Source organism: Manacus vitellinus, unplaced genomic scaffold, assembly GCF_001715985.3.
Source record: "Manacus vitellinus isolate BGI_N305 unplaced genomic scaffold, ASM171598v3 scaffold_24_pilon, whole genome shotgun sequence".
Classification (NCBI taxonomy): Eukaryota; Metazoa; Chordata; class Aves; order Passeriformes; family Pipridae; genus Manacus; species Manacus vitellinus.
This window is the reverse complement of record NW_021939798.1, coordinates 9,417,638-9,431,266: the sequence shown is the minus strand read 5'-3', so window position 1 is coordinate 9,431,266 and position 13,629 is coordinate 9,417,638. Positions and strand designations below refer to the sequence as shown.

Sequence of the window (13,629 nt, the reverse complement as noted above, 5' to 3'; positions counted from 1 at the left end):
ATGGCTGGGAATGCTTTACCTTTGGAGGGGACTGCTGCTGCTTGGTGGGATTGGCCGAGTGCTGATGCCGCAGAGCTCGGGGGATGAACTCGGGAGCCAGAGGGTTCAACACGTAGGTTTTCTTCAACTCCAAAGCCTCCAACTGAGCTTTGATCTGCTCAAACGTGATCCCGTGAAGACTTTCATTCTCATGGCACAGGGCAATGAACCTTTCCCAGAATTTCCTATGGAAACAATTCAGAAACAGTGGGTAAGACTCGATGGTTGTAGTGAAAATTAAAACAGACTTAACAGAACTGTGGCATTTTTATTCTTCGTGGATGCTCATTTTATACCCCAAGGCACCCACCCTGCAACCCCACAGCACAACGAGAACTCTCCAGTTATTTAAAATGCACACACAGGTCTGTCCATGGTGTCAGAGCAAAGCACTGGGTGTCTATCACTTCCAATATTAATGCCATGGACAGGTCCAACGGGGGATTTTTTCCTATAAAACCAACAATGCTTAAAATTTTGAAAAGCATATGATTTAAGGAACTTGTTAAGACTGAAATAGTCATGGGGATTATACAGATTCTCAGTCCCAGATGTCAAATATATTCTCTGAATTTAGGCAGATCATTCAGTGTAACAAACACCAAAGGTGAGATATTCCCTCAAAACTGCTCTTGTCAAACACTTCAGAGGCACGTGAAGATTAATATTTGGGAGTATCTAGAGATCCTTTGAGATCCTCTGGTGGAAAACAAATAAAACCATAAATTTTATTGTGTGTCAGATTTTTCTATAACATATAGAAGTAATTTTGAGCCAGAAAGACAACCAGCAGATGACACACGTCTCCTCTATGAAAATTCTGCTTCCAGCTTTTTGGAGGGGTTATTTAAACCATGTAATAAAAGAACATTCTTCCCTGTCTTCTGCTTTCTCATGACATGTCTTTCTACTGCTTATACAGTCTTTATATTGTTAACATCCACAGCAGGATCTCTACAGAAACTTTACACTTATTTTATTTTTTCTTTAACCTCAAAGAACTTCTTGGGTGAAGTCATTGAAGCTTAAAAGATATTTAAATAAGGTCTGAAGATGTCACTTTAAAAAAAAAACCAAACCTGACTGAGCTGTCTCTTTCAAAAAAATCAAGAATAATGAAAGTTAGTGAAAAAGAGTATTAAAAGACAATGATCTTAAAAGTGTGCTTGATTATAACTCATTCTTGTTCACCCTTCAGTAATAAGGCCTGGCCTGTAAGCAAACACTGTTGTTTCCCCAAATCCTGTAAAATGGGAGATTGCTGCACACTGATTTTAACAGCAGTGTCACATTTTGCTGAGTAGCTGACATTGTGGAAAAGAACAAATGTCTATCTTGCAGGAATTCTGTAATGCTGCTGATATATTTAAGAATTCCAAATAGTTCTCCCCAAAAGCCCATCTTCTGTTGTGATTTTACAGAGGCAAGAAATGCTCTTTTAAAATTCATGATGCAAGATGTCCCTTTTTGTGCATTTTGCTCTAAGGCAAACAGATCTTGCAAGGTTTTAAGTGAGGATTAAAACCCAAAATTAAATACTTCAGTGGGATGCTTTAATGATGGAATTCCCTCTGATTAATCAACTCAGTCACCAAACCAAGCACCACAAATCCACTGAGACTCATCCACTTTTGCTCAGGATGCCCCAAGCAGTGTCTGCACACATGGAACACTTTGGGCTGTACATGGAACACTTGTACTGGGGTGTAAGAACAGAGAATAAAATGCTGCTGCCTCTCGGTGTGCTCGGCAGTTTAAAGGGAGTTTCTGCCAAAACAGCCCTGTCTGGTCCGGTTGGAGCACAGAGGAACAGAATGATCACCCTGGGCACACTTCACAAAGCTCTCCCCAACCATCATTACAGTCCTGACTCATTTTGACAGGTATTAGAATATTTATAAAATTCGAGTACACTCTCAACTTTTTTGAGGTCTGTTTTTCCTAACGAAATGTCACTTCTTTCAGACTTCTATAGTCCTGTTGTACTAAAAAAGAACCCTCTTCCCAGCATTCTGCCTGAGCCCCTCCAGCACTATTTTCAAAGAGTGAATGTTCAATTATTCAGTGAAACAAGACAATGGTGTATTACAGAGAAAGCTCGAGCTACATCTTAATAAAGTTTCAGTGCCCCTTGTTTCCTAATTATCTTTTTGTTTTATAATTTGGAACAGCTATACATATATAAACAGCTGCTGGTCTTCAAAATGCAAACTCAATGCTTAACTGCCCAGCCTGTAATTCATTTACCTGCTGACAGCCTGTATTTTTATTTTATTAAGTTTTTGCACGCCCCATTTCAGGTATTTTGAAGGAGCACTCAGGAGGTACAGGGGCTCTTTCTCATCAGTTCATTACATAAACCAGTTCATGGCTAAAAAACCCAACCAGGTAAAGGGAAAAGTGAACTAAACCCACAACCATTACTTCTCTGTCAGTTCTGAGCCATTTAGAGCAGATGTCTGTGTTCAGGTACAGATCCCCCTGATGTGGCCCCAGCAGGTAAGTGGTAAAATTCAGATTCTGTGTCATAAATGCAGTAAACACAGATTTGGGTTCCATTTGGCTTCTTCACTTCTAATCCTTGAAAACCACATTCCTTTTCAAGACAGTAGAATACTGCTCAGGAAAGTAGAACACAACAGAGATGTAACAACTGACTAACACGTATTTTTAGCTTTATTTTAATAATGTAGTTAGTGCAGTGTTTCCTCTCTTCGAGAAATCAGCTGCAGGGTTTATCTCTGATCATCTCAAAATCTCAGCTCCTCCACTGGAAAAAAAAACCTTTGAAGAACAAGAACCTGGTCTCCTTAACATCAGTGTTTACACATCTCAGCATTTTCCACATTTATTCATTTAGGCCTATAAAAAGTCAATTCACTCAAACCTTAACGAGTTTTTTCCAGTTGTCATGAAGACATATCAAAACATAAATAAGGTTTTTAAAGTCTTCTACCACCCTACAACTGGCATAATATACAACTTTAAAATACCATGTCACATCACAATTTTTAAACTCCAAATTATCTATTACTTTTATTTATGTATAAAATTTTAACAGGTGTACAAAAGAACCTCTACTGGAAAGTAAAATGAAGCATCTTCAGTTGTTACTGTCAAGTGAAAATCCAAGCAACTATAAATACACGAAAAGCCAGTTTATCATTTTACTAAATCCATCCCAGATAAACACATTTTCTAGTACCCTTAGCCCTGATTAACCAAGGAACATCCATAAAGTACCTGCATCTTCCAATGGAACACAAAGCAATAGGGTCTCCCACCACAGCTACCAAGGATTGTGCTCTTGTAATGGCAGTGTTGAGAAGTTTGTAATTGGACAGAAAACCATAATCCAAGTCTTCTGTTGAATCCTCCAGTAACTGCTCTTTCCTTTTAATTGGTGTTTGCTTATGTTTGCACGTGTGCCGTGTTCGTACTGTGCTGAGAAACAAAACTCTGAACTGTTTTCCTAAAAGGAGACAAAAAACAAACGTCTGAGATAATTGTTGCTGTTTCTGCTCTTACCACAACCAGAACACGGCACTTGCCAGCCAAGTTTCACACCTAGATATTCTGAACTGAGAGCTACCCTTCCCATGAAGAGCTTTATGCAAGAATAATAAGATTTAAAAATTTTAAAAGATGCACTATAAATAGCACATTCCATTACAAGAATATTTCCTCTTTAAAAAACTTATTTTTCACCTCGATATTAATCACTCCAGAACTTTCTGAAATGTTCATTATCTTCACAACATTGCCAGGCAGCCAATAACAAACCTTGAACTTATTTATTCTACCTGAAGTAAAAGTTCTGGACATTCTTGATTCGTATTTTAAAATTTCTCAACTATACCAATATCAACCACGAAAAAACAGAGCCCACACCACTCACTGTCACTCAGTTACTTTATTATTATCTGCCTTTGTTTATCACTGACTAAAAGTGCAACCTAGCAACAGGCTATGCCTACACAAAATTCTTATTATCAATGTGATTCCAGGAAGAAATACCTAAATTTCTCCTCAGGTTTTTTACAGTTTATTCCACAAATGCAAAAAAAAAAATCAGTAAAACATTTTGAGGCTAAAGCCTCGTTACATTTTCACTTGGAACCCTGGCTGTCCCCTTATGTTAAAAATCGATCAGTTCTCACATTTTTCACTCGATTTATTTTTTTAAGCAAGCCTGAACTTCATTTTGAGAACACACAATCTCACACACCCGAGTTTATTGCTCTGTGACACCACCTGTGTCCCAGCTCGCCCGTTCCCATCGATTGACGGTAATTTCATTACATCTTATTTAACTTCACCCCTCCCATTCTTCACTTCCTCAGCCCGTTTTTGGGGCACAGAGCTGTTGCTCACCCTGAACATTGAGCACTCTCTCCACACTGACATCTGAGAGCCTTTTTTTCCTCAGTTCAGCCCGAATCCTGAACACCTGATCGGCGTAAGGCGTCACCACCCCGATGCTGCCGTCGTCCAACTTGCCCCAGGCAACAGGCCACTTCCTTCTTAATTCTTCAACACGCTCCACTACTTCAAACACCTGAAAAGAAAAGGCAGAATTCATAAAAGGATGATCCATTCTTTGATATGGAAAGAGAACTCGAATTTTAAAGCTCTAAAGCTTATTTTTTGTAATACGTGACACGGTATTACAAAAGCAATGATGTTATTGCATTCTAGGGTGATACTCTAAAATACCATGAATTAAACCAATGTATTTACTATACACTATCTTTTTGTTATCTTAAAATGTCATCTTTAAAGTAAAAACTTGGATATTATAATCTGAATTTTCATTCCTATGAAAATGTCGAGCAGGACCTGTCTTGCCACACTTGATCCAATTTCCATAAGTAAATGTATTGCCTAAATAGAGATTATTTGATTTTTATTCTGGATTTTATATATGTCATCCTAGAGTTTGGTAACTCTGGAAAGAGAGTCCATATACCAGAACACAATCACTTCCCATTCCAAAGGGTATCACTGGGAATTCCAGATTATTCAACAACTGCCAGTTCATCTTGATAAAAGACTATGAAATGTGCTACTGAGAAGACTAAGGAGTAATGAAACCTGAGAACCTCCTCCTGTGAGGAGACAGGCTCAAAGTAACCTCCTGCTACAGCAGCTCATTTCAACACACCAAACAGAGGTACTGCACTCCAGGAGCTGCTTTTCTTTTGTTTTTTGTTTTAAATTTACATTCAGTGTGTCATTCAATAAATATTTCTCCTATTTAAAGCACGAGAATTGATGATGCAGTTTTCCTACAGCATCACAAAAGCAAGCTCAGCCTCTTAAAGCAAAAAAAAAAAAAAAAAATTCTCTTCATCCTTAAAAAGTCACAAATAGTTTATTTTGGGTAATTTTAGAAGGCAGTGAAAATGTGGCTGTCTCAGAGCAAGACCTGAATATAACTTTTGGCAACATAAATTGTATTTAAAAGCCAGTTCTACTGACAAAGGACATTAGAATAAACTTTGATATCTATAAAAACCACAGCACAATGATCTTTTGTAGTAATGATCTTTTGTAGGTATTCTGGCAAGCTTCTCTGAAAGCATAAAGCTTCTGGGTATGTATTTAGAATTAACACCACACAGGGAAATTTCAGAACTACGACCAAAAAGGGAAAGTGCATTTTCCAGATTAATTCTTAATATAGGCACCAATGAACCATGAGATGCCCCAATGCAAACAGCCATTAAGGGTCAAACAGAAAAAATCTCCCTCATCATCTAATTTCAGTTTTTCCTGTTGGTGTTTCAGCAGCCCCTGTCCTTCATTTCTGCCCGTGGCTGTTAATGACTCACAGTTTTCAGACTGTTACTTGGTCACTGAAGATATTTTTAGGTCTTTTACAACTTTTTTAAATGGCAAAGTAATCCAAGTAAGATTAATGAAAGTGGTCGGGTGCCTTCAGGTTTTTTTTCAGTGCTGTGTCCAGAAGTCACTGAAGTTTTTTATTTCAGTACATATTTTAATACATCAAAGAATGCCTAAAAAGTGCTTCATAACAACAACAGGTTTAAAATTGTGCATCAGATGAACCACACCATGACCAACAAGGGGAAAACACAGCTCAGTAGTCCTTCATAACAAGCACTGCTGCTCAACTGCAGCCCAACAAGTTAAAACTCCTCCTAGGCTTAAGAAAATTCATGATATTTCTATGATTTTCTCTCCCTCCCCTAACTAGAGGTGACTGGAAAAGGGCATCTTCCACTACAAAAAAGGTATTAACAAGTCAGGGGTGGGAGGTGGGTGCTGCTCATGTGTTTGTTGGTTGGTTGATTTTGTGGGTTTGGGTTGGGGTTTTTTTAAATGCAAAGGAACACATGAGATGGAAAGTAATTTTTGAAGACCACAAATAAATCTATATGAAACAAACATATTGAGAAGTTCTCACCTAAAGAAGTCTCATCTACCCATGATCAGTGAGACACACTGATCCTAAACATATTAAAGCAAATATGAAATGTTACTCCAGAGGAGTCTTATCTGAGTGGGAACATTTCTACAACAGTCAAAGAAATCTGAGTTTTGCTTCAAACTGCAGTTACTCTCAGTTGCTAAGATACATCCATCAGAATGCCACACAAATTATGTGGAAAGACATGCTGAAGAATGAGCCTGAGAGAACGTTATGCAGCTTACAATTTGCAAAGAAAAAAAGAAGAGAAATTAGTGGAAATGTTTACTACCACTGCAATTTTCACTACATCATGTTTAGCAAACTCCACAGTTTATGTCTTCTACCTACACTGAGCACAAACCAGTAAATTTGGGGGGAGCTTTAAGAGAACAATCAAGAATAAAGCCAAAGGAGAGTTACCTCTGCGTTGTTGTAAAAAGCTGTACTATTTTTCTCTTGCACATCCTCTCCACGTGCTGTGAAGAAAGTCAGAGGGTAGAAGTCTTTGTGTGCTGGCTGTTTTCCACTTGCCATCAATTTGCCTTCATAGAAAAGTTCAGATGTGTAACTGTAACAAGGCAAAACAGGATAAAATGTGGAGTCTACATATGAGCTCACTGACAAAAATATGCAAATCTCACTGATAAAATATGCAACCACAAAATACTTCATAAGGAAAACAGAACCACTAATTACTATTCAGCATCTTCAAGTGATTTCTCTGATCTGATATTTCCATACTACAGACAGAGCAGAAGGCACTAAAAATATGCTTTTCCAACACTTTTTCTACAAAGGCCGTTCTTCCTTCTAATCGAAAGCTTGACAAAGTTATGAACATTCTCACTCATGTTTCACTCAGAAGTTCTGGTGGCTGGAAACTGGGCAGAGAGAACACTTGGTGTCTGGCACTGGTTATTCCCCAGGCTGGTTGGATGATGAGCCTGCTCACATCAGTTAAGAGTTATTAAACTTGGAAGATAAATTTACTACAGATTTCATGTGCGCTGAGCACGACACAAGCCAAGTGTTGAGCTTTCAAGCAACCTTTTCCTCTGTGACTTCTACTCCAGGCCAATCTATGTTGCCAGACATCAGAAACACAACCAGAACAGGGTTCCTCTGCTGGCAGCAGCCATTCCAGAGCTGGTTGATTGAAAAAGAAACGAGGCAAGAACCACTTTCATGGTGCCTTCACCAGGAGGGAAAGAAGGCAAACTGAATGCAATGAGACGAAAAGGTAGCAAGAAGAGACTGCAGTTTGCTATAAATCCTCTATACTGCAGGCACAGTTGGGCTAAACTAATGTACTGTCTTCCAGTAATCAGTGAATTTAGGTCTAATCTAACTTTTCAATGCTCAGCATCCAACCTCAGTGTTCTCTGGACATCACTCAGTGGATGCAGGAACCTGAACACAGCCTGACATGAAGACAACCAAAGCAGGACCCCGTGCAGTTGGTGGGTCCACTGAGCTCTTCCAGGATTCCAGCTGTTGTAGCTTAAGATGGAAGTAGCTAAAGAAACTTGTCTGCTACCAAAGCACCATCAAACAACTGCAGCCCACCCCTGACCTGGCTTACCCTGGACAACCTTGGATGGAGCTGCAGTCAGTCCACTGCTGCCTATCAGCAAAATTAACAATTTCTTCTGCAAATTAGCTCTTGGTAATGAGATCTCATTAAAGAACAAAACTATTTCTACACAGACTGTTTTTTCCAATTACAGCTCCAAAGTCAGGCTGAACTAATGGCTTGTTCTTCCCTTAATTTCTCATGGTGTCTCTATTTCAGTGAGGTTGGGATGATTAATGAGCCCTCCATGAACCATCTTCCCACACTTACTTCTGTCTTAAGTGCCATGGTCCCATTTGTCAGGGGAAATTTCACTTTTTACAAAAAAGTGGACCTGAGACATCTAAAGGGACCACCCTGAGAGAGTTCAGCTGCTTTCACTTCCCACAGCAATCCTTCCTGGTGGGACTGGGCACACTGGACTCTTCCCAGCCCAGCCCTGGTGGTGTTCCTGCAGTCCTTACCTTGTTGTTCAGCACAGTGGATCCTTCTAGGAACTCACTGTCTGAACTCCAAGTGCTGAAGTGAATTTTCATGATCTTTCTGAGGCAAATTTCATGGAAGTGATCTCTAAACAAAAGCTGAAACAATCCCTTCCTTTTCAAATGCTCTCTCATTTCAAACTCCCAGTTCCAAGAAGTGTGTAAGAAATTAAGCATTACTGAGTCTATAATTACAAAGTCCATAAAGTGAAGACAGATCAAGCTGTGCAAGGAAATATTTTACATTCTCACTTTTGATTCCCCAGAGCACTTAAATATTTCTGCTTTTGCTTTGAACACAGTGATAACCTAATTAGTATGACTGGATACCAACACAATATTCCTCAGTACATATTTGAGCCAGGATTTAAACTTTAGCATTTTTCCCCATGACTGCACTTATTCTTTCTAGCACAGTTCATGGATGAGCTCATTACACTAGCAGCCATTAGTTTATCATAGCATAAAAATGCAAACCCACTGATTAATGTGTCTTGAAAGAAGTAATATAAGATGTCAACAGTAAAGAGACACGCTCAAAATGTGACCTATTTTTTTCTGTTCACAGTTGCATATCCATATGTTCCTTACACTGCCCACAGCCTACAATTCCAAGATAATCCACCCCAGTAAATCTAAAATTCTGAAATGGCTCAAAGAAACACAGACCCTGCATAATATGCTGCATAATGTTTAAAAAGGGCAAGTTAGCTCTGCTTTGGCTTAGTGGGCAAGTCTTGCAGCCAAAGCATCCCCACCTGAACGAGGGGTCTGTCCCACCACCAAGTGGCACAGACCACTGGCAGCCGTTCTAGGAGAGCAAATTTCACCCCACAATGAAGATATTTCGTTAGAGAGACACTTCAGCTGTGCTTGGCTGTTCCTTGGTTCACTCACAGCAGTCAGAGAAGCACGTGATACAGTGAAAAAGTTCACACCTACTTGATGATTGCTTCATGGGAGCGATAGTTCTCACACAGCAGGATCCGGCACGGGAATTCCGCGGGGTAGTGCTCGTAGAGCCGGTCCAGCAAGGAGACATGAAGGTTCCTTTCCCTGGCAAATTCACTGTAGACAAAAGGACTGAGCTGTAATAGACACACACACACAAAGAAAATGTAACTAAGGATGTGGACTCGGAATTTCATGCTCCCAACATAAGAATTTTGCATCAAACAAAAAAAAAAATGAAACTTTATTTTTACTGTACATTCAGAGTTGGAAGACACAGATCAAGGCTATTCCAGAAAAATGCCCATTCCTACTACAAAAATGACAAAAGACCAGCATGGTCTTAAAAGAACAATAAAACCTTCAATAACTAAGCAAAGAGAAGAGCCCTTATATCTACTCTTAACACTCCAAACTGTGTTTTGAATGACATTACACCACTGCTCTGATAACCTCTTTACAATTAAGTTACTACCACAAATAGCACAGATCAGAAAATAAAGAAATTTTAACACAATTTAAAAAGTTAAATAGAATGTTTTTGAAAAAAAACCCAAAACCCCAAGTGACCCAGTTACTGTTACACTAAACTACTTCTGGGCTTGTTTAACAATAAAACCATCATCTATCAGAGCAGGAGAAACAGAACCAAAGATGATGAACATGAGGTTTTTAAAATAAAATTTCAAAATGTAGAAATGAAGCCAATCTGTTTTGACATTCTGAATACATGTGATTCAGATTCTGACCTGGAGTTTCACTTGAGCTAAATATTAAGTTTTTGAGATTTAAATACTGGATACCTGAGCTGAGTATCTTCTGTAAGAAGATATAGAGACAAACAGGCCAAAACTTCATCCACCCAGCTGGGCTTAGGAGACTGAGCCTGAAGTTGTAAGATTTTCAACACCTTGGAAAGCACTTTTGAGATCTCTATTTAAAAAGCACTACCCCAGTCCTCGGGATTACCAATATCATGACTTGAAATGATCCAGCAGGATTAAATCACAGGTGGCAACACCACTCGAAGGTTGTTACTGTACCAAAGCAAAACTCCACTGCTACTGTGAAATGTCAAAGAGAATTGAAGCCAAATCTATGAAACCAAATAAATCTGGCCTAAAAATCAATAAAGCAAGGAAAGCTGACTTTTCCAAGCATGCTTTCTCATGCCTACAGGCTGCAAAATGACAGCCATAATCAGTGTTTTAAACTCTGTAAACCAAGCAGCTCCCACATAAAGGCACTGGCTACTTTCACTTTCCTATTTCCTTCCTGTTCAAATCCTCACCAGACTATGATGCTTCTAATAAAAATTTAAAAGAAGTTGTCTAAATCATAATAAAGATACTCCATATTCTTGAATTCCTTCAAAAATCAACAGGGAACAGCAGTCATAAACCCCTGACTGGAATAACCACCCCTGTATCTTATCCAAATAACATCCTTTGAATTCTCCTTGGATTCCCCATCTATTATAGGATTTGGAGCAGATAAATAAATATATAAATATGAATACAATATATAAATGCACTTCATACTCAAAAATTCCACAGCTCTTACCTGCATATGGTCTCCAGCCAAGACAATCCTTGTGTTTTTATTAGCTAATGCTAGAGGCATAATAGTTTCACACTCCATAGCTTGAGCAGCTTCATCTAACAGAATGTGTGTAAAAAACCCTGTAAAACAGAGATATCAGCAAATAAATGAATCTGAAATATGATAAAATAAACACTGATAACCAAAACACAAAATTGAACTTAACCTTCTGTATTCTGATAGTACCCAAAAAAAATAACAAAACAAAAAAAAAAGAAATTGAACTTAATGTTCTGTATTCTGACAGTATCCAAAACTTGGGGGGAAAAAATGGCTTACACAGATTAATTTCTAGTAACTACAAGAAACCATACAAACAATTTTCAAACCCATCCAATGACCAACAGTGGTCACCTGATTGGCAGTGACATTGGCAGGAGCCCCCAGATCTGCCTCTTTCTTCTGACAGACATGAAATTAAACACATGTTTTATCTGAGCCCTCCTTACACCAAGAGGAAATGTCTCTTGGCAAACCTCCCTCAGGAGTTTTCTCAAATCTGAAAGTCTTTTCACCACCATGAGACTTGAAGAGCTTTGGACAATGACAATGACAAGGACTTCCTCGTGTACTTGAGTCCTATTAACTATATTTTATATACTAAATTTCCCATTAAAATTGCACACATACCTGAGCACTTTGCTGGTTATGGGCTTAAAGGAATGTAGGGGGGGAAAAAAGGAACAGAAGTTGAAGGAAAATTTAAATTCAATCTTATGACAACACTGGACCAAAGGTTTTGGTGGGTGGGTGGGATTCTATGCACTGGAGAACATGCACTTGAAAAAAAAAACTGGCCACTGTAGATTTATATTGCATGAAATGTAAATTCAGGACAGGTATAGAAGAGAAGTGGTTTTATACATTGATATCTGTGATATATTAAGGTTTAAAGCAAAGTATTAGAGGACTTAGTGCACCATCCAATTAAGATTAGATACATAAAAATGGAGCAATTTTCTTTGGAAAATATGAATTTCATACAGCTGCACACACATTACTGTGGCATGACTGTACACAGCTCAGTGCCAAACAAAGCAGCTATTTCTGTCTAGAGACCTGAAAATATTTACCATAAATTCCATATCAGTTTTCTCTGTTGCAACAAATGCTTAAACGTCGCCATAAAAATCTAATCCTAACAACCACTGTGAAGAAATCCCATGTTCTCCAAAAAGCAGATGGATTTCATTGGGAGAGCAAGAAAACAATAAACCCTAAGCAGCCTCTGCCCCCAAAATTATCAATCTAATGTATTTCAGTTTAGAAAACAACCCTAAATGTTTCATGTTACCAAAGCACAGGGTTTGTATTTGTGGGAGTTGTTTGCAAAGCTGAACAATTCACAGAACAAGGGAAAAAGCTGTGTATTTATGCTTACATGCTCCACTGAGTAATGACCTTAATGAGCATAATATTCAAAGTCAGAATCTCAAACAGAATTTTCCCTCTTGGATGTCAGAAACACCAGATCATACATAGTATTGCTTCTTTATTTAGTGGGTTTTTTTTTTAAATAAGGAAAAGAAAGAACAAGCAAAAGGTTAATTTGAATGCCAGCATTTTACAGCTTTGTAATAAACATTTATTCATTAAAAAAATCCAAAAGAGCATTTTAAGATTATCATTGTTTACTTTATTTTGTAACAGTTCCAAGTGCTGGGTAAGGAACAAACTCTGGTAAGAGGAATTTTTCTCGAGCATGAACACTTCTTGTTTAGAAACTACTTTACCTGGTTCAAGATCCAGTTGACACAGATACTGTGATGTATTTAACGTAACAACCACTACTCTTTGCTTTAGAATGTCTTCTTTCTGTGGCATCTGAAAGGTGGAATGTGTGCTTGAAATCAAACAGTACTGATGCACAACTGGGTGAACAGTCTTTACCCAGCGATTTCTGAAATATACCCTAGAAAAGAAAAAGGGGCTTATTTTCTATATGGTTTGAACACAGCAACAGCCTAATATCTCAAATATTGATATTCAGTTTTCTGGTACATAAACATGATCGTCAAGAAGCAAAAACATCACGACCCTGCAGAATTACGTGCTCAAATATCTCAGCTTTACTTTCCATTATTTGCTGCAGTGCAATTTTACACACCCAAACAGCTACCAAGGACTAATTCACATATGGAAATCTGTAAATTCTTCACGTATTTAAGTTCTGTGACCCTCACATCAATGTCTATTTAATTTTAAACTAACAATAAACTCATTTTAAAGACATATTTCCTCAGCTGAACTATAACTTAAAGTCCACAGTATGGAACTTGCAGAGCTGCAGTCTGCACATCCCATCCACTGCAGGGAATATATGAATATATTGAAATCCTGCTCTTCCTTTTACACACACTATATATTGTCTGAGCCTTTAAACTACAGGTAACTACTGTACAGATATCAATATTTAGAATTTAGCTTATTTTGGTTCATTTCCAAAGCAAATTAAGATGAAGCTATTTAAATTAATTTCAGTTCTGAAGATGGGATTTAAAGCTGTTTGGTTTATCCATTCTTCACTTAATTTCTCCTGTGCCCAT

The 13,629-nt window shown here is 38.2% G+C and overlaps 1 protein-coding gene across 5 annotated transcripts in view; it reads right to left on the bottom strand.

Annotated features, from left to right (window-relative positions):
• The window catches only part of HELZ (helicase with zinc finger), an 84,574-nt gene that overhangs the window by 20,242 nt on the left and 50,703 nt on the right, over nucleotides 1–13,629 (bottom strand). For all 5 annotated transcript variants that reach the window (XM_018073102.2, XM_018073101.2, XM_018073100.2 and 2 more), the window contains 7 exons: nucleotides 12,817–12,995; nucleotides 11,045–11,163; nucleotides 9,473–9,618; nucleotides 6,896–7,043; nucleotides 4,414–4,597; nucleotides 3,283–3,511; nucleotides 20–224 (listed from right to left, as the gene is read on the bottom strand). In XM_018073102.2, the coding sequence (XP_017928591.1) occupies nucleotides 20–224; nucleotides 3,283–3,511; nucleotides 4,414–4,597; nucleotides 6,896–7,043; nucleotides 9,473–9,618; nucleotides 11,045–11,163; nucleotides 12,817–12,995 (1,210 nt within the window). The remainder of the gene's footprint in view (nucleotides 1–19; nucleotides 225–3,282; nucleotides 3,512–4,413; nucleotides 4,598–6,895; nucleotides 7,044–9,472; nucleotides 9,619–11,044; nucleotides 11,164–12,816; nucleotides 12,996–13,629) is intronic.